The sequence below is a fragment of the Sceloporus occidentalis genome, unplaced genomic scaffold, assembly GCF_023333645.1.
Source record: "Sceloporus occidentalis isolate IW3139 unplaced genomic scaffold, rSceOcc1.0.p SCAF_5, whole genome shotgun sequence".
Lineage (NCBI taxonomy): Eukaryota > Metazoa > Chordata > Lepidosauria > Squamata > Phrynosomatidae > Sceloporus > Sceloporus occidentalis.
Window position 1 is genome coordinate 76,196,705 of NW_028316985.1, and position 19,686 is coordinate 76,216,390.

The 19,686-nt window shown below is 44.4% G+C and overlaps 1 protein-coding gene across 1 annotated transcript; it reads left to right on the forward strand.

The window, feature by feature from the left end:
* Positions 1-9,179: 9,179 nt before the first annotated feature.
* Positions 9,180-13,896, forward strand: PIM3 (Pim-3 proto-oncogene, serine/threonine kinase). The gene is made up of 6 exons (XM_089524431.1): positions 9,180-9,857; positions 10,692-10,801; positions 11,098-11,148; positions 11,648-12,011; positions 13,310-13,486; positions 13,591-13,896. Exons 1-6 carry the CDS (start codon positions 9,773-9,775, stop codon positions 13,773-13,775), a joined length of 972 nt encoding a protein of 323 aa, XP_089380557.1. The 5' UTR covers positions 9,180-9,772; the 3' UTR covers positions 13,776-13,896.
* The last annotated feature ends 5,790 nt before the right edge of the window (positions 13,897-19,686 follow it).

Genomic DNA, 19,686 nt, shown 5'->3' on the forward strand with positions numbered 1-19,686 from the left:
GTGGTTTGGTGCTGAATGGAAAATTAAAATTCATTAACTTTACAAACTAGAACCAGAGGCATAGTGCTGCACGTTCTGTACAGGGACACTGGGTGATTGGGTTCAAATACCTACACAAGCATTGAAACTGGGTGACCTTGGGCAAGGTGCAAAATCTCAGCCTTAGAGGGAAGCCAATGGCCAGCCTCCTATGAAAAAACCTTAGTGGGAAAACCTTATCACAGGGTCATTATACGTTGATGTTGACTTTACAAAGGTTGACAAAAGACTTGCTTTTTATAGATATGAAAACCCTTAGAATTTTTTTAAAAAAGATATTACATAGATCAACACAGATGTCTACATTTTTGGACTTTCTTTGGGGGTGTTACTATAGGTACTGTCACAAAGGGGCCTGCACCCTCTAGTTCCAAATTTGCCACCATAGAGTAAGTTAAATAGATGGACTTGAATGAGCATGAGTTAGTGACTCAGACAGGATGCCTTGACAAGTGTTATATAAAAACAAATCTGCATACTGGTTACCCAATGTGTTGGCCATTATCCCACTCTAATCTCTAGCAGTATCAACTCTGCCCTAGATATGGTCTTGGTGTGGGGCTGGCTCTCTCTCTCACCCTACATTGTTCCCCTTTCAGCAGGTGCACTCTATTAGAAAAGTATTTCCACCACAACTATGTGGCTGGGCCAGCAGACAAAGTTCAAAGCAACCCTGTAAATTGCTAGTTACCTTCTCACCTAGGGCGAGCAGCAATCGCTACTGGTAAGCATCCAAATTCTGTGACACACTTGTTTTGTTTTGAGAGGGAGAAACCAAGCATCATAGATAACAGAACGCTTCTGAGTTTGTTTATGTGGCTTTTCAACCACCCCACCCCAAATCTTTCTGCCTCAGGAACCAGTGGCTCTTCAAAACAAAATTCAGGTTTCTATAACATCTTTATTAAAATCACTAAAATAGCAAGCTTTCAGGTTCTCCTGAACCTTTCTTCAGGACAGAGGGTACAACATTGATGGGCATGGAGAAAGAAACAAAGTCCAAAAATATCTGTCCAGAAAAGTCTAGCAAATTCAAACTTTGGCGGGTTACAGACCGCCATTAAAGTATGCGCGGAGCGCGTACTAGGGTTAGGAAGGGGCGGTGCTTCCGCACCCCCCTAACCCTAGTACACGCTCTGCTCGCACATGATGGCGTCACAAACACGCCGCCTCCAAATGAGGCAGTGCGGACGTGATGCTATCGCTCCGCATGAGGGCGCTTAATGCGCCCTTTCGGCGGAGCAGGAAGGAGCTCCGAAACAGAGCTCCTTCCTGGTTTGCATTGCTGGTGCAGCCGTGTGAAGGCTGCACCAGCGACGCAAATCAGAAAGGGGCCAAGCGGCCCCTTTCTGGGAGTCCCCACTGCCGTTTTGTCGCTTCCCCACAGCCTGCAAAGAGGACGATCGGGGCCTCGGAGGCTGCCGGTCTGGCAGCTGAGGCCCCAATACAGCGGGGGAAGGGGCGGGTGCAGGCCGCTGCTTTTTGGCGGTCTGTAACCCGCCTTTGTTATCTCCCTTTTCCCTAAAATTTTTGCACCACTCTGATTGAAAAGGTGTTCTGAGAAATTTTGCCGTTATCTGTGACATTTTAGTGGTACTAATAAAAGTATTAGAGAACCTTGGGTTTTGTTGCTACACTAGGACCACACAGCTATTTTTCAGTCTTTTATTTAAAACAATATGACAGAGAATCAAGAAGACAGCCTAAAGATGGCTACACTTGCTATTTGGAAAGCAACAGAAGGACTCAGAGCAAACCAAGGGATTCAATGGATCTTTCATGCCTTCTTGACTGCTAAAAGGCTAATACTTTAGTACTGGAAGGGTGACTTTCCCCCTACCTATGATCTAGTGGATAGAAAAAAATTATTGCCACATTTGAAAGACACAACCTACAAATGAAGCCAGGTGTCAGATATATTTGGTCTGCTTTTATTGAAATTTACAAATAATGATTTTTTAAAAGAAATAAAGCCAGCCTTCTGTATCCGTGGATTTTTAATCCACCAATTCAAGCATCCTTGGCTTGCAAACATTTTTAAAAACATAAATTCTAAAAAGCAAAGCTTGTTTTTGCCATTTTATATTAGAGGCACCTTTTTATTATGCATTGTATTTAATGGGACTTGAACATCTACAGATTTTGGTATCCATGTTTTGCTGGAACAAAATCCCAGTGGATTTCCCTGATAAAAATCTTTTTTTCCCTTTTTGCTATAATGCCATAACATTGGAATATGTAACTGCAAACCTTATAGTGGATTTTTACTATGCATAATTTGAATTTTTAAAAAATGATTGGGACCACAACATGCAAAATGGGATTTTTAAAAAAACTCCCCAGTATAATCTCATTCCCCATCAATGTTCCTCCTTCCCATGCTGCTATTTGCCCCTGGAGAGAAGCACCCATTAATAACAATAGGAACTTTTCTATAGATAGTAGCTATTGTGGCTTGAATAGGCAGGAATGCAATCCAGATCAAGATGAGGGGTAACTTTCCCCTTGGAGGGAGCGGTGGAATAATGAGCACAGTGATGAATTTCCATGTACTACTAGTAGTAATATTTTAGTGTACACTGAATTTAAAATTCCTAAGTGAACAATGCTCCGGTAACAGAATTAGAAGTATGAGGTAAGACAATTGCACACAAAAAGAATCAGCTGGAAGCATGCTGGTTCTAGTAGACCAAGGATGAGGTGAAGCAGAAGCTAAAGGTGCAAGAAAAGGCAGGTCGAGAAGGAAAGGGAGAGAAGGAAAAGGTGCAATGATAATTAAAGCCACGTGTTTGCTGTTGCTGTTGTTTTTCTTCAAAGTTTACAACTGGCATTGAAAATCCACATGGCAATTTTGTCCTGTGCTCATCCGTACAAATCATTACACCAGACTGAGGAAATCACGTGGTAGGACAACCTGTAACTCACGTGCAGCAACACTGAGCAACTCTGTACCACATGGAAGCCTCTCATTTTTTGCAGCAGTGTCCCACATTTCAGAATGAACAATATGGAAAGTTTATTTGCCACTTTGGGCCACTTGGGTATGGCAATGTTATTTACTTGGGGTCTTTTAAGGTAGGTATCAAGACAGGTAAAATTCAACAGGTGAAGAATTACCCATTAAAGCAGAGACAAGGAACATATGACTCTCCTAAATCTGTTGGGCTGCAATTCTCATCATCCTCTCCATTGGCTATACACCTAGGGATGATGGGAACCACAGTCCAACAATATTCATAGGGCCCCACATTGACTGCCCTGATTTATTGTACCTGCATAGCCAGTAAGGCATCCTCTGTCAAATTTCTGCCTGTTCTGCCACTGTTAAAGGAAAATTAGCCTGCCAGAAAATGGTATCCCAAGTTAATGAAGTTGACTGTTGGGAGGTTAAGAACAAATAAAAGAAAGTAAGTGTCCACATAGTGTAGTGGTTTGAGTGCTGGACTAAGACACTGGGAGATGACAGTTCAAATCCTGGCTCAGCCATGGAAACCCACTGGGTGACCTTGGGAAAGTCACACACTCTCAGCCTCAGAGGATGGCAATGACAAGACCCCTCTGATGAAACTTCCCAAGAAACCCTATGATAGGGTCACCTTATGGTCACCATAAGTAGTAAACAACTTGAAGGCACAGAACAACAACAAAAGCCAGCATGGTGTAGTGTTTTGAGTATTGGGTTAGGGTCCTGGGAGACCAGCACTTAAATCCCCACTCAGCCATTGAAACCTATTGGGTGACTTTGGTCAAGTCTTTTCTTGGACCAGCATGATGTATTGTTTAAGTGCTGCACTAAGACTCCCTGAGACCAGAGTTCAAATCCCTGTTCAACCATGGAAACCCATTGTGTGACCTTGGGCAAGTCCCACTCTCTCAGCCTCAGAGGAAGACAATGGCAAATCACTTCTGAAGAAATCTTATTTTGTAAAAAATCTAAAATAGGGTCATAATGAGTTGACTTGAAGTCACATTATAAAAAAAGGAAGCACCTTTTCTTACAATGCATAATTATTCACTTTCACAGGATGTAATGATGGCTACCAACTTGAATAAATTTAAAGGGGCATTGAATAAATCCATGGAGGATGACACTATCAGTAGCTACTAGACATGGTGGAAAGAGTGTGTGATAGCCTCCTGGCCAAGATTTCATAGATGAAAACTGGGTCACATTTGGCCAAGCAACATCAGAGTGTGGTTAGAGTGGCAAAAGTTATTGGTGAGGAAAAACAGACAAGCTAGGAAAGGCTGCAGTGATTTGCTTTTGCTTGAGTCTATTGGGAAGGACAGCGTTTCCACCCTTTGTGTCCTCTGCTCTCTGCTGAGTTGAGTGAAAACTTTTGTATTTTCAAGTCAGTCTGCACCAAAGGAAGTACGTTGAGGACGAAGGAGGACAATGAAGCAGGAGAGAAAAACTGGGACATTTTAAAAGTAGCTTACAAAGTAGGAGGACAAATGATTAACTGGGGAGGTCTCTGCCAAATCTGGACAGACGGAGCATATGAGCTACTGGGGAACATACATAAGAGGCTTCTGTTACTTTTGTGTGCCAGGCTTTCCAAGGGCAAGGTGATCAGATGTCCTAACTACAAAGGAGGGCAAGGCACCGCAAAATGTAGGACATTCAAGGAGGGGAAAAAGTAAGACATTACCAAATAAAAAACCTAAAAACACTCATATTAATTAATGCTTCTTAGTCCTGCTCAAAAAGGAGGACGTTTTGAAATCCCTCCTGGGAAGAAGGTTGAAATGTAGGACACGTCCTGGAGAAGGAGACTGTTTGGTTACCCTGTTCCCAATGCTGTTTGTTTAGCTACTGTATCTAGTCTAGAAAGTTTGTTCCAGAAGGGTACTTTTTATATTTTTGAGAGACAAGGCTAAACATTCAGAAGACCCTTATAACTCATCCCTACCAGCAACCTATATTGAATAAACACAACAACAATCCTAAATAGTCCCTCCTGTTTTCACCCCTGAAGCCAAGCTCCCAAACACTTCAGCATTTATTCTCCGCAAGGCTGATGGTGACAATGTGAGGAGGAGGAGGAGGATTATTTTGATTATTTTGAACCTCCACTGTTTTGCTTAGTTCTGGCAAATTCATACCCATGGCCTTCTTAAGAGAGTCCATCCATCTAGCATGCGGCCTCCCTTTTGTTCTACTTCCCTCCACCTTTCATAGCATTATTGCTCTTTTTTTTCAATCAGTCATGTCTTCTCATGATGTGTCCAGCCTCAGTTTTGTCATCTTGGCTTCCAGGGAGATGTCTGACTCGATCTGCTCTAGAACCCATTTGTTTGTCTTTCTTTGGCCATCCCCGGTATTCTCAGCACTCTTTTCCAGCACCACATCCCAAGTACATTGGTTTTCTTCCTTTTCCCTTTCTTAACTATGCAGCCCTTATATCCATGCATTGTGATTCTTGTACGATGCTTAACTTTTGTGCTCAGTTGTCTATATTTGCATTTTAGGATCTTTCTAGTTCTTTCATAGCTGCCTTCCCCGTTCTTAGGGGCTGTGCACATCGGCACCTTTGGCTGGGTTGGGGGCGGATTCGGGGCGTAGCGTCTACACGACGCACTCCCCGGCTCTGCAACCAGGCTGGCATGATGCCACGTGCCACACCACACGGCACATGGCATCATGGCACTCCTCTACTGCTGTGTCCACATGACACAGCACCAAAGGAGAGCCGTAAAGCTGTGGCATTGTGACTATTGCCCCCTGTGCAGGGCATAAAAGGAACCAGTTTTTGCGGCTTTTTGCGCCCTGCAAAGGGCAGATTGGGGCACAGCGTCCGATTGCCGCAGCTCCAATCTGGCTGTAAAAGGGGAGGCTGCAGGCTGCCCAGGAGCTGTCTGCACACCCCCTTATTCTTCTTCTGGGCCAAAACGCACTGCAGAAATAATCCATTTTGACACCGCTTTAACTGCCCCTGGCTCAGTGCCAGGGAATATTCCCTGAAATCCCTAGCACTGAGCCAGGGCAGTTAAAGCATTCCCAAACTGGATTATTGTTGCAGTTTTGGGTTTGATCCCAGGTATAGGAACTCTTTTGACTGTTTCTATTTCCTTGCTGTCTTGGTTGAATCAGTGTAGATTCTGCATGGTCATTACTTTTGTTTCCTTTAAGGTGCTTCAGCTATTAACACAGAAGGCTAAAGAGTGCAGATTTTTTAAGGCAGCCATGTGGCTCTCCTTGCTTGAGGAAGAGTATTATTGTTTCTTGTAGGCTTGGCTCCCCTTGTGGCAAAGGAAGGGAAGCTCCTCTCCTGAGCCCCAGACATCTGTAAAGAATCCTTTTAAAGCAAGAATTCACAATTCAAAAGAGAGACACTGCGGCGGGGAGTGTTTTCTGGCTCCTTCTCTGAGACTCTTTGTCGGGTGCGGTTGTGTGTGTGTTGTGTGTGTGTGTTTTCATGGCCAAAGCCGCCAGACAAAATAAGGTGCTTTGCAAATTGCATGGCAGCGATGGTCCTGCACTTTCTTTCCTTTCTTTTTTTGGAGGAGGAGGGGGGACATCTGACACTCCCCGTCTGATATAATGCAGATATAATCTGCAGAATTTAATAGGATGCTGGTAACAAGAGAAGTTTCAGTTTTCAAGCAGAAGGGTTGCTGCTACTCAGAGTATCATTGCACCACCCGGGACTCCTTGTTGGAGCAGCCTCCAAATCAAGTTACAATCCCGCATTATTATTATTATTATTATTATTATTATTATTATTATTTCTCTCTCCTTTCCCTTGCCCCCCTTGGAACAGGGCTGAGCTGCAACAATAGACAGCCGTCTCGTGTTTTTTATCTCTGGTGATAACCACGCAAGGAAGGAAGGAAGGAAGGAAGGAGGGGGAAAGGGAATCATAATAAAGCATGAAAAAGGATCCATGGCAGGAGAGGGAGGGAGGGAGCCCCACGCAGCCCACCCTCAGCCAGCAGCAGCAGCAGCAGCAGCAGGACACTAAGGAGGAGGTTTCCCGCCTCTCTGCCAGGCTCCCGCTTCGGTGGCTGCTGGCTCTTCCAGGGTTCCCCAAGTGCACTTTTGCAGAGGGAGAAATGGGCTTCCCGAAGACCATAGATTTCCACAGACCACAGGTTTCGCCCTGAGGGATCCCTGTGCCTCCAGGCTTTCCAAGTTGAAGGCATTTCTATCTTCTATATACAGACACAACCACACACACACACAAGGGAGGGAGTGTGTGTGTTTGTGTTTGTATACAGTAGAAATGCCTTCAACTTGGAGGGAGGGATAAAGAGAATATATATATATATATATATATATATATATATATATATATATATATTCTTATTCTCTTTCTCCCTCCCTCCCTCCAAGTTGATGGCATTTCTTTATATACAGCCACAACCACAACCACACACAGAGGAGATATATATATATATTTCTTATTCTCTTCCTCCCTCCCTCCCTCTCTCCCTCCTGAAGGTGTTGTGTGAAATAACACACATAAACACACAAACACTATATATATATATATATATATATATACACACATAAATACCAATCAATCAAATTTTATTGCTTGTGACCAAAGGTCATTGCACAGCACAACACACATACAGTGTGTGTGTGTGTTTGTGTGTGTGTGTGTGTGTATATATATATATATATATATATCCTTGTTCTCTCCTCCTCCCGAAGGAGTGAGACTGAACTCTATATGTCTCATATATTCAGTCGTACACACAAATATATTCTTATTCTCTTCCCCTTCTCCCTCCCTTCCAAAGGGGGTGTGTGAGGTAAAATAATATGCACACATATACACACAGACACTATATACATATACATACCGAGTGTGTGTGTATATATATATATATATATATATATATTGTGTGTGTGTGTGTGTGAGAGAGAGAGAGAGACTAAACATATAAGATATATAGAATTCAGTCTCCACACACACAGAGGTCAGTCTATAGTGGGACTTATATATCAGACTGTACTGTATATAGAAAGTGACACTGTAGGCTGACCAGTGTGTATGCGTATAGTATGCGACTGTCTGTCGTGTGTAGTGCGAGACTACATAAACTATTATGTCTCGTATAGTGTGACGATGTAACTATACATAAATAGTGTGAAATATATATATATATATATATATATATATATATATATATATACACACACACACACACACACACCTCTCTCATCCCAAGTCTACAAAAACAGTGATAACCCTTGACGAAACTGATGCGTGTATGTAGTATTTGTTGTTGTGTATATACGTATTTTATTTATTGGCACATGTGTCTATGGGCGTCTGGAAGCGCGAAACCACTGCAGTGTGAGGCTTTGACTGACTCTGAGGAGGAACATAAATGGCGCGTTTTGGGGCGTTGGGGAGGGGGAGCCGGCTGAGGAACCGCCAAGCGGCGCCGAGGAGGATTGAAAAAAAGAGGGAGGGGAGAGGTGGGGAGGGGGAAGCCCTCCCTGCGCTGGGCCAGTGATCATGGCGGACAGGCGGGCTCCTTCCTTCCTTCCCCCACTCTCCGCAACCCCCCCCCTTCTCCTCAGACGCAGCGCCTCAGTTCCAAGTGACCTTCCCCAGCGCCGCCGCCAGGAGAACTGAGAGAAATAACATAAAGGCGCGCCTAGGAATTCCCGCCCTGCGCTCCCCAAAACTCCCCCCTCCCCTTTTTTTTCCATTTATGCAAATACAAAACCCATCCTCTCCTTCGATTGGCTGGAGCGGAAAAAGCCGCCCCTCTTATTGGGCAGCATGCAAATACCAGAGCCGCCGCCGCCGCCCCTCCCACTCCCCTCGTTTCTCTTTGGCGCGCGCTCTCCCTCCTTTTCCTTTCCCAACCCTCCTCCCCCCCTTCTCGCTGCTTCCCTTGTGTAACCCTGTGATGAGAATTTTTTCAGACAGTATCTTTGCGCGTCTCTTACTATAAGCAAATAGTCCCCCCCTCCCTTTCCCTAAGAAGTCTGAGGGGTTCCGCAGTCCCCAGTTTGGCGCATGCGCGGAAAAAACGAGGCGACTACAGAGACGTGTCCCCACCACTCTCTCTTTCCCCGCGGAGGGATATCCGCGCACGGGCGCCTCTTCTCCCTCCCTCCCCCTCCTCTCACCAAAACAGAGTTAAGAGGCAGCTCCTCTGTGTAATCGAGCCCAGAAGAGAGCAGCGAATGGTCGGAGGCAGAGCTGCTGCTGTTGCTGCTACTGCTGAGGATAGAGCTCCCGTCTCAACTGCGGCGCTGGGTTGATATTCACAGCCACCATTGAGAGAAGAGAGTGGATTTTAAAACAACAAGCGTCGTCTTATTTAATCATAATAATCTAATAATAATATTTTTTCTCTTTCCAACGTTGGCTTCTATGGGATCCTTTTAAATAATAATAATAATAATAATAATAATAATAATAACATTATTATTGTTATTTTATATTTACAAATCAAAAAGGGAAGAAATACTTGGATATCTACTTTTCCTTTTACCCCAAATACACCTTTTATATTTGCATTTTTTGGCTTGGATTGCAAGGTTTTGAGATATTAAGAATATAAGAATCTATCAGTCGCCCATCAAAAAGAAGCAGTTTTTGGAAGGACCAGGTGGCAACTCTTTTGTGTTTGTGATTCCCTGCTTATCCCAGCTGAGAAGGAAGGGAGGAAGAAGAAGGGAAGACTGTGGGAGCCTTTCCCATCCCCATCAGTACTTATTTTTTGGGGGGCATCCCTTCGTTTTGCTGCCTGGTTTTGGAAGATGTTACTCTCCAAGTTTGGCTCCCTGGCTCACCTCTGCAGCCCAACCAGCATGGACCACTTGCCTGTCAAGATCCTCCAGCCAGGTAAAGACACACAAACACACACACACACACATAGATACACAAACACACATGGCTAATGGGAGTGGGGTGGTGGGTTTTGTTGTGGGTCCTCTCTGCATCCCCTGACCTTTTAAAAAATCCCCATCTTTCCTTAAGGAAAGGGAAACAAACAAACAAACCTCAAGATTTGTGGTGTGTCTGTGTGTTGTCTATATGTGTGTCTGTGTGTGTTAAAGGTACTTAGTGTCTGGTATCTTTCCCAGACCAAGCATTTTGGGGGGAAAAGATTCCCATCTTGTTAGGAAAAATGAAAAAAATAATAATAATTGTGGTGTGTGTGTGTTGTTTGGTGTGTATGTGTGTGTTGTTTCTCCCCCCCCCCCCTTGCTAGGGATCTTTTTCTCACCAGGAATTAAAAAATCTTGTTAGGGGGAAAAAAGGGGGGGGGGACCATAAACGATTTGTGATGTGCGTACATGTGTATGTTGTGTTGTGTTAAAGTGCCTTGAAGGGGCTGGGCTGGTGTGTTGTGGATGTGGCGTTTCCAGTATTTCCCTCCAGGGATGATGGGGAGAAGGTGGGGAGGGGGGAGGCAAGGAGAAAACCCCCCTCTGTTTTTGCATCACGTCCAAAAGGGCTGTGTAGTTGTGGTGTTTCCATTTTTCCCGCCCGTCACACGCCACTCGCATGAACCGTGCGTGTGTATATGTATGTATATGTGTGTATACACTCAACACATGCGCTGGTTTGGGATGGAGGGCAGCCCAGCCATTGGGAGGAGGGTGAGGTTGCTTCTCTGTCAAGAAGAGATCCTCTTCTAACATCCTTTCCTTGTTGTCCCCTTTCCCTTTCTAGTGAAAGTAGAGAAGGAGCCCTTCGACAAGATCTACCAAGTGGGCTCCGTCTTGGGCAGCGGGGGATTTGGCACCGTCTATGCCGGGAACAGGATCGCAGATGGCTTGCCGGTAAGAGGAGGCTCCTGGTCGTCTCAAACCCCAGCCCTCCCTCCTCCTCCTCCTCCGACCACGAGGCTTTTGTTGTGTCTCCCTCCCTTCCTTTATGGCTGACGTTTCCAGAACCCAAAATCCTTGGGTGGCGGGAAAGGAAGGCGCCTGGAAAGGACCCCACTTGGCAGGACCCTGCTTGGATCCATGCCACCATCCAAAGCAACAAGCGAAGCCTCTCAACACTCACCCCAGACCCTGGGCTTTGAGGGTCCACCTTTGCCTCCCCTTCCTAACTTCTGCTTTTTCCCTTTCAGGTGGCTGTGAAGCATGTGGTGAAGGAGAGGGTGACCGAGTGGGGTACCATTGTAAGTATCCTGGAGGCAATAGTCTGTGTCTGTTGGTGTCTGTCTGCTTGTACAAACCTGTGGTGGTTTGCAGCACACATCCCTTTCTTACATTAATAATGGAAGGCTGGCTATTGTTTGCGCGGGTTCCCCCTTCCCTGCCTTCCATGCTGCTACTGCCGCCTCTCCAGCCTCTGTTATTGTTTACATGGGGGGTTTCTTCTCCCTCTCCTCCCCTTTCCTACCCCTCTCCACCCTCCTCTTTTGACTGCGGCAGCAGCAGAGACACCCAGCGGAGTGGCTGTGGACTTCCCTCATTGCTCTGTCTTTCCAACCCCCCCAAAACATAACGCTGCTGGAGTTTCCATTCAAAATGTGTGACTTGTTTTCAAATGACCAAGAAAGGGGATTTTCCCTCCGTCTTGCTTCCCCTCCTTATCCTCACTTGGTACTCCAAAAGCTTATGTCTTCCCTTCTCTCTCTCTCTCTCTCTCTCCCCCCCTCAAATTCCTCTTTTCAGGGTGGAGTAATGGTGCCCTTGGAGATAGTCCTCTTGAAGAAAGTGGGTTCGGGCTTCCGAGGGGTGATCAAACTGCTTGACTGGTACGAGAGGCCGGACGGCTACTTGATCATCATGGAGCGCCCAGATTTGGTCAAAGACCTTTTTGACTTCATTACCGAGAAGGGAGCCCTGGACGAGGAGACGGCACGGGGCTTTTTCCGCCAAGTGCTGGAGGCAGTGCGCCATTGCTACAGCTGTGGCGTGGTGCATCGAGACATCAAGGACGAGAACCTCCTGGTTGATCTCAGGACAGGGGAGCTGAAGCTGATAGATTTCGGGTCGGGCGCCATCCTGAAGGACACAGTCTACACTGATTTCGATGGTAGGTGCCCCTCCCATCTGCAGTGTCCCTCTGTGTGTGTGTATGTGTGCGGGCGTGTGGCAAAAAGCACTTGCCTATATAAATGCTTCAAATGACACATTCCCCGATACCTTAGTCACATTCCTACCACCCACAAGATATTTCTACTACAGCAGTTAGTAACAGACCTGCTGGTGATGAAATCCTTTGCACTGGAGGCGGTTTTGGGGGGGCGTCTGAGTTGCGTAGGAATGGAAGTGATCCCAGGCAGTGACGCAGCAGTTTATTCACTGCCTTAGGAAGAAGGGGGGCTTTTTCCTAGAGGGAAATACATTTACAGTTGACTCAGACATTGCCAGTGCCTTTGTGCCTCCCAAAATATGGTTTTCTTTCTTTATTCCTCCACTCCCCCCCACAACAGTATCATGTTCCCTTTCACCAATCTACATGATGCTTTAGAAATCCCGCATTGCAGATAGGGGAGGCTAGAATTACACCTCTCCCTTTTTTTACTTTGCAGTGTGGAGCATATATTGCCTCTATTTTGTTGTTGTTTAGACTTGTTTAAATTTGCTTTTGCATGCGAGTGGAGGAAAGGATTTTTCTTCCTTTCGAGGTGAATGTGATAGAGATGGAAATGAGGGAGCCTTTGCTGCCGCCACCCTTTCCCTAGTCAGCTGCAGCATTTAACATCTGTTTGTTGTGAAACTAGAGCCTCGTGCCATGTGACCTTCAGCATCACAAATTCCAGTTTTTATTTGGTATCCAAGTAACAGCTCAGTGCAGAGGGAGGGCAGTTGCTAACCGCCTCTTAAGCGTCAGGCAGATTTCGCCGCTCTTTTTATTTCATTATTATCTGGAATTCCTTTTTTCTTTGTTCCTTTTCTTTTGGAAAAGGCAGCAGTTCTGTTGCGCCCTGCTTTTGGAACTGACTAAAGCTGATTAGCTGCATAGATGTATTTATATATAGCAACCAAGACCTGAGTTTCACCTTTTTTTTTAAATTCCAACCCCCTCCTTTCGTCCTCTCTCCCTTTGTCCTTTTGTGTCTATTTTTGGTGTGGTGCCGCAGACGCCACGTGGTCAGGGCAAGGGAGCTTTATGTTAGTAAACAGCTAGCTGATGGGAAGCTGCGCTCTCCACTGCATGGAAACAGCACATGACCTAACATCCCCTGATTACTACGTGATATAATAATACCGAGAGATGATTTCAGCTCTCAAATCTTCCCCCATAAAGTGTTTGTGATGCGGATCTCTTCACGAAAGGTTCCATCTTGGCTAATATCAGGGGTGGGTCTTGTTGTCTTTTCATTGCAGGAACACGAGTATACAGTCCTCCAGAATGGATCCGCTTCCACAGATACCATGGAAGATCAGCCACTGTGTGGTCACTGGGCGTCCTCCTGTATGACATGGTCTGCGGAGACATCCCTTTTGAGCAAGATGAAGAGATCTTGAGAGGACGGTTATACTTCAGAAGAAGAATTTCACCTGGTGAGCTCCAGCTTCTCAAACTCCTCTGCAAACTCTAGCTCTTCTTAAGTCCGTCTGAGTTTTTGATCCTTTCCCCTCCTAATCTTATGCTCTGTGTGTTTCAGAATGCCAACAGCTGATCAAATGGTGCCTTTCCCTGAGGCCTTCCGACAGACCAACACTTGAGCAAATTTTCGACCACCCATGGATGCACAAATCAGAAGTGGTGAAGTCAGAAGACTGTGACATCAGGCTACGGACCATTGACACTGACGTGTCTAGCACAAGTTCAAGCAATGAGAGCCTGTGAAATACTGAGGACCTTGCAATGGGAGGGGAGCCACAAGCAGGAGGAAAACAAAAAAGAAAGACACAAAAATAAATAAAAGACCAGAGTGCTGCTGCTGCTGCTGCTGCCAATATGTAGGAGGGGCTAGAAAAAACGCATTCATTATTCTGTAGTTTGAATCTTTGTCTGAGGGAACTGATTTTTTTTATTTCCCCCCCTCCCCCCTTTTGCTGGTTTCTGCTTTGGAATGAGAGATTTCCTTTGGAAATGTTGATGTTTGGGAGTTTGCAGGCCAGTGCTTAGTCAAAAGACTGACCTTTTTCTTTTCTTTTTTAAAAAAAAAAATTAAAGAAAAGCAGTGACCTCTTTAAATAACATGGTAAACCTTTTTGCTCTCATAGAGCCTGGACTAGATTTTATTTGCTTTTTTGAGTGCCTTTTTGAAAGCTGCTTCAGTGGGACTTTCTTTTTTGAGCTGTGTATGTCCAAAGAAGAATCCAGTACATGATAGGATTTGGCTCCCTTTAGTCACACCAAGTGCTGGAGGGATACAGCTCCTATGATGCATTGGAAAGAACATGTTCAGTGATTGAATGAAGTAGTCCCATCCACTGGTGATGGAATACTTGAACACAGACATTTCACTCCTTCCCGGTTCTCTCTCAGCTCTCCTTCTCCCCAAGACAAACCTTTGCTGCTCCACACTATATTTCCAATAAGCTGCACAGGTTATCAGCTGTTTTATCAGGAACACTCGCTCATATTCCATTTCTTCATCTCTACCACTGGGCACAAAAAAAAGGCCCTTTCTCAATTCCCCCCCAACCTGCAAGTCTTAAAAGTATGTATGGGCATGTTAAATGCACAATCAATGCAATATTCAAGGACTTTGTGTGTGTGTTTTTCCATACCTGTATAATGTGTTTATGTAAATTTTGGTTTTCCTCGTGTATTATACAATTTTATTTATTGTCTGGAGTTTAGATGACCTCTCACAGTCTCATCTGTGGCTATTTATTTTAGCTAATTTATTTGTTTAGACTTTTTCAACACTGTGCTTCTCTCTTTTCTCTCTCTCTTTTTTTTTGTCATGGAATTTTTCACACTTTTTTTTAAACATTCCTAACTATCTCTTTCTTTTCTTCCTTCCCCCTCTCTTTTGGTTTTGTTGAAAAAGAAAAAAAAATTAAGTCTGACCATACCTGTTTTGGTTTTTTGTTTTTAAATTTTTGGTTGGAAGGTGGGAAATTGTTGTACAAAGTCTAATTTAAGGGAACTAGAATGACTTTAAAAGTTAGTCAGTATGCCTTTTTTGTCTGGTATTTATATACCAGAATTGTAAAGTAATGCTGTTTGGAAAGGTTTTAAATTATTGACATTGTACAGTCTTTGTGCATTGGCTCTGGAAGGAAGAGTGGCAGAGTCATAAACCTTAATTTATTTTAATAGCTGTGTGTTTTGTGATCTGGTTGCATTTATGCAGCTTGGACTTGGATTTTTTTTCCCTCTTCTGTTTAACGGTGTGAAATGTATGGAGATCATATTTTTTTATACAGGTATTTCAATTAAACTTTTTTGTAGATAAACTGTGTGAAGAGTTCCTTTGGTCTCAACAGCGCCCTGCTGGTTCCATGGTATCATTGCAATCCTGTCAGTGTTCACTCAGAACATGCCCCAATTTCAGTATAGAATATAGATTTTCAATCTCATTTTTAAATAGATAACTTGTTTTTAAAACACCATTTTAAAATCCGTAAGCTTGCTGTGATAGAGACTGCACATAATATGGCCCATAATGGTTCCTGTTACCTGCATGGCTTTCAAATGTTATTGCTTTATGGCCATACTGGTTACTGGGACCCCCCCAGCACTGGTGTGCTTGCCCTTCTCCATCCACACACTGGATGAGGCTTCTCCTAACAACCTTACTTTTACAGTGGATGCCCTGCTGACAGACATGCATAAGCGTCTCCTGGACAGCTTCCACTAGCAAATAAATACCTCTAAAATGCAGCTGCTTCAGTAGGTCACAGCACTTCTCCCTAGTATGAAGTATGTTTGGGCAACTGAGTTAAGCACCTAGTAATGTTGCAGTAATTTGGAGGGGGAGGAATCTATATTCATGTCCCAATATCACGAGAAGTTTAAAAATGTTGCTATCTACCTCCATATGTGCACACATGCTACTGATCAAGAATATACTTCCAGAAAGGCAGATTCCACTTGGTACACAAGAAATGTGTGTATCCATTAGTTCAGTATATATATTCCTGTGGATGCTCTAGCATAGGATGTTCAACTGTTCGCTTCGAATCTTGGACTGCAACTGCCATCATCCCTCAGGAATGGTTATGTTGGCTAGGACAGATGGGAGTTGAAATCTAATATCAAGCACCAGTCACACTATAACGGGTGGCCACCTAGATGTTGCTGATCTACAACTCCCCTCACCCTGAACCACTGGCCACACTGGCTGGGGTAATGGGAGTGGTAGTCCCATAAATGCTCTCTCATAGAATCCTTGGGTTGGAAAAGACCCCAGGGCCATCCAGTCCAACGCCATTCTGCCATGCAGGAACTCTCAGTCAAAACATACCCGATAGATGGCACTCCAGCCTCTGTTTAGAAGTGGGTGGCAGAGGCCATGCTCTCTCTGGGAAGGACATGAAGCCCAGAGGGCTGCAAGTTCCTTGCTTTTGTTTTAGAGATTAAAATTCCCATAAAAGTTGTTCTTGCAAAGTACCATTTAAGACTACATTTCAGTACAGCTGGCCATCTATCCACAGATTCCATTAACCACAGTTTCAAAATATTTATATATAAATTCCAAAAAGCAAACTTTGATTTTGGCATTTTATATAAGGGATACTATTTTACTATATTATTGCATTTAATGGGACTTGAGCATCCAAAGATTTTGGTATCCACAAGGGATACCAAGGGCCCACTGTACTTTCATTTGGGTTTTCTTTCCCATTTTGACCTTACACAATAGGAAGAGGTTTTCACTAAGCTCCTGCCACCTGCCACCTGCTAGCTTTCCATATATGAAAGGTTTTCTTAAAGGGTAGAGAAGGAAGAATTCCAAGATGCTCTCCAGTCTGCATTTTGAAGCAAGCCAGGCCAGGCACTACAGCTTTTTCTGCGTGTTTGAAGTGCTGCCCAAGAGATGTTGGTACCGCTGCTAATACTGGAAACTTTTTTCCATAAGTACAAATACTGATGTAACAGTGTTACAATACCATAATTGATGAGGTTTGTGTGCTCGGAAAATGAGTGACCCAGCAAATGCATTGTATCAGAGATTGCAAGGCTAGAGCATGAGAATCTTTCCTTAAATGACTGCATTCTGACACTGCTGACAGATGCAAACACTGAGTCACCTGATCTGATAGTAGGCCTCACAGAAAGGAAAGTTGCTCTCTTTCCTTCTTAACTGATGGGTTCAGTTTCTAAAATTAAGGAATGCCAGGAAGAAATTGGTATGGGGGCTTCCTTCTTTAGTGACACAGTGTCTTCCTAAAGGGATGGCAAGCAAATCCTCAGAAACCTCTTCCCTCTTTATGAGGCTGCTAGCGAGGGGAGGGATGTGAGTGATGATCAAGCTAAAAAGAAAGGCCCACCACCCAAGCGGCCTCACCATGCTGCTTGTTTGATCCTCCCTCCCATCCCGTTCTGTTAAGTGGAAAACCAACGTCATTCTATGAGCATTGTACATTTCTAGGTCAGTGTTAAATTACAGGAAGATGGCTAGGCTGCCACACACATCATCGGCCTTTGAGTGCACACTTGAAGCAGCAGCATTTTCTCCAACTTTTCGAAACTCAAGTGTTCTTTTGAAAACAAGTCTCTCCCTGGGTATGTCTTCATCCAAATGGACAAAGAAGCACTCTATTATTGTTGTTGTTTCCAATTAACAAATGAGCTAATTAATCCCTTCCCTGATCGTCTCTGCCTCCCTACCCACTTCGGAGTCATGCCTAGCAAAAAGGGGCAGCCTGGATTTTTTTGGCTTTGACCCAAATGATCGCAGTTTTCCTCAGGCTCAAGACTGAGCAACTGGACTGGGGCAGGGGGACCAATTTTTTTTTGTCTTGTGCTCCTCCTCCATGAATTTCATAGACCCACTTTCGCTGATGTGGAAGTGACATGACGCCGCTTCCAATTTCTGACACTTTTTAGCTATGGGAAATTGTCCGGTTTGGGTTAAGTTTTGGAGTAGCACTCTGGGGTGATTTTTGGTGCTATTTTGGTAATTGGGAAACAACCTCCTTTTGCTCCAATTCATTAATTTTAGGGAGTCTGTGACCCACAAAGCTTACAGGGCAAAAAATGGATTGCGACCACATACGATCCATGCACCAACTCTTCCACATCCCTGTTCCAGCTGATCAACACAGAATTCATCAATGAGAGACAAAGGGAGATCCCCATTCCTAGCCATTAGCAGTGGATTGGAGTCTCAGTACCTTTTTCTGAAGGCCTCCAGCACTCTTCTCCGCAAAATCCCTGTCTTCAACCTGAGAACAGCAGCACTGGGTTATCAGCTTAGAAATAAAGGTGATTGCCTTGGTCTTGTTAATTGAGACATGGATAAGGCGAGGGACTTTGTCCTTCAGATGTTACTTAATTACATTGCCCATCACCCCTCATCATTTGCTAGGCTGGCTGCGAATCTTAGCCAAGTATCTATAGGGCCACAGGTTTCCATCTCATAGAATCATAGAATCATAGAATCATAGAGTTGGAAGAGACCGCAAGGGCCATCCAGTCCAAGCCCCTGCCATGCAGGAAATCCAAATCAAAGCATCCCTGACAGATAGCCATCCAGACTCCGTTTGAAGACCTCCAAGGAGGGAGACTCCACTACACTCCGAGGAAGTGTGTTCCACTGTTCAACAGCCCTTACTGTTCCTCCTAATGTTGAGGTGGAATCTCTTTTCCTGCAGCTTGCATCCATTGCTCCGGGTCCTAGTCTCTGGAGCAGCAGAAAACAAGCTTGCTCCCTCCACAATATGACATCCCTTCAAATATTTAAACAGGGCTATCATATCACCTTAACCTTCTTTTCTCCAGGCTAAACATACCCAGCTCCCTAAGGCGTTCCTCATAGGGCATGGTTTCCAGACCCTTCACCATTTTAGTCACCCTCCTTTGGACACGCTCCAGTTTCTCAATGTCCTTTTTGAATTGTGGCACCCATGGAGCAAAGACTGGACAGAACAATGTTGGTATTAGGATGCCTCTGCCCTCCCCTCATGACCTCAAATATGAATCACATTATTTTTTTCAGAAAAATGAAAATTCCACAGATTTTATAAAAACATGTAGGCTTCCTGGGAATATACATCATGATACCATTTCAAGCAAGATTAGTCAGTCAGAGGGACCATGAGGGAGAATTCTTTATTCTCATCAATCCCATTCATTTGTATGGCTCCCCTACATGTAACACAGTGTTCACATAAGCCTCTGATTGGACACCAACACTCATTCCACACCACCATCTGTGACCCACAACAGCTCATGTCATCGCTGTCAGCCACACCACCAGAAACAGAGCTAACAAACGAAATCCTATTATGCCAAGAAGAGCTTTAGCTGTTGAAGGTGCAGAGGAACAGGATCAGTAAAAACCTGTCACCCATCCTCTGACAGCGACATTTTAAAGGTTATATCCAGGGTAGCCATGCAACAAAATATAGCAAATTCCCCAAAATGCATCACTTTCTGCTGTCACACTGCAGAATTAATGCAGTTTGACACTCATGGCTCCATGCTATGGAATCCTGGCATTCCTAGTTTGTTGTGGCACCAGATCTATCTGCATAGAGAAAGTAAAATATCTCATAGAACGGAAATCCCCAGAATTTCATAGTATTGAGCCACAACAGTTAAACTGGTGCCAAACTGCATTAAATCTGTGGTGCAG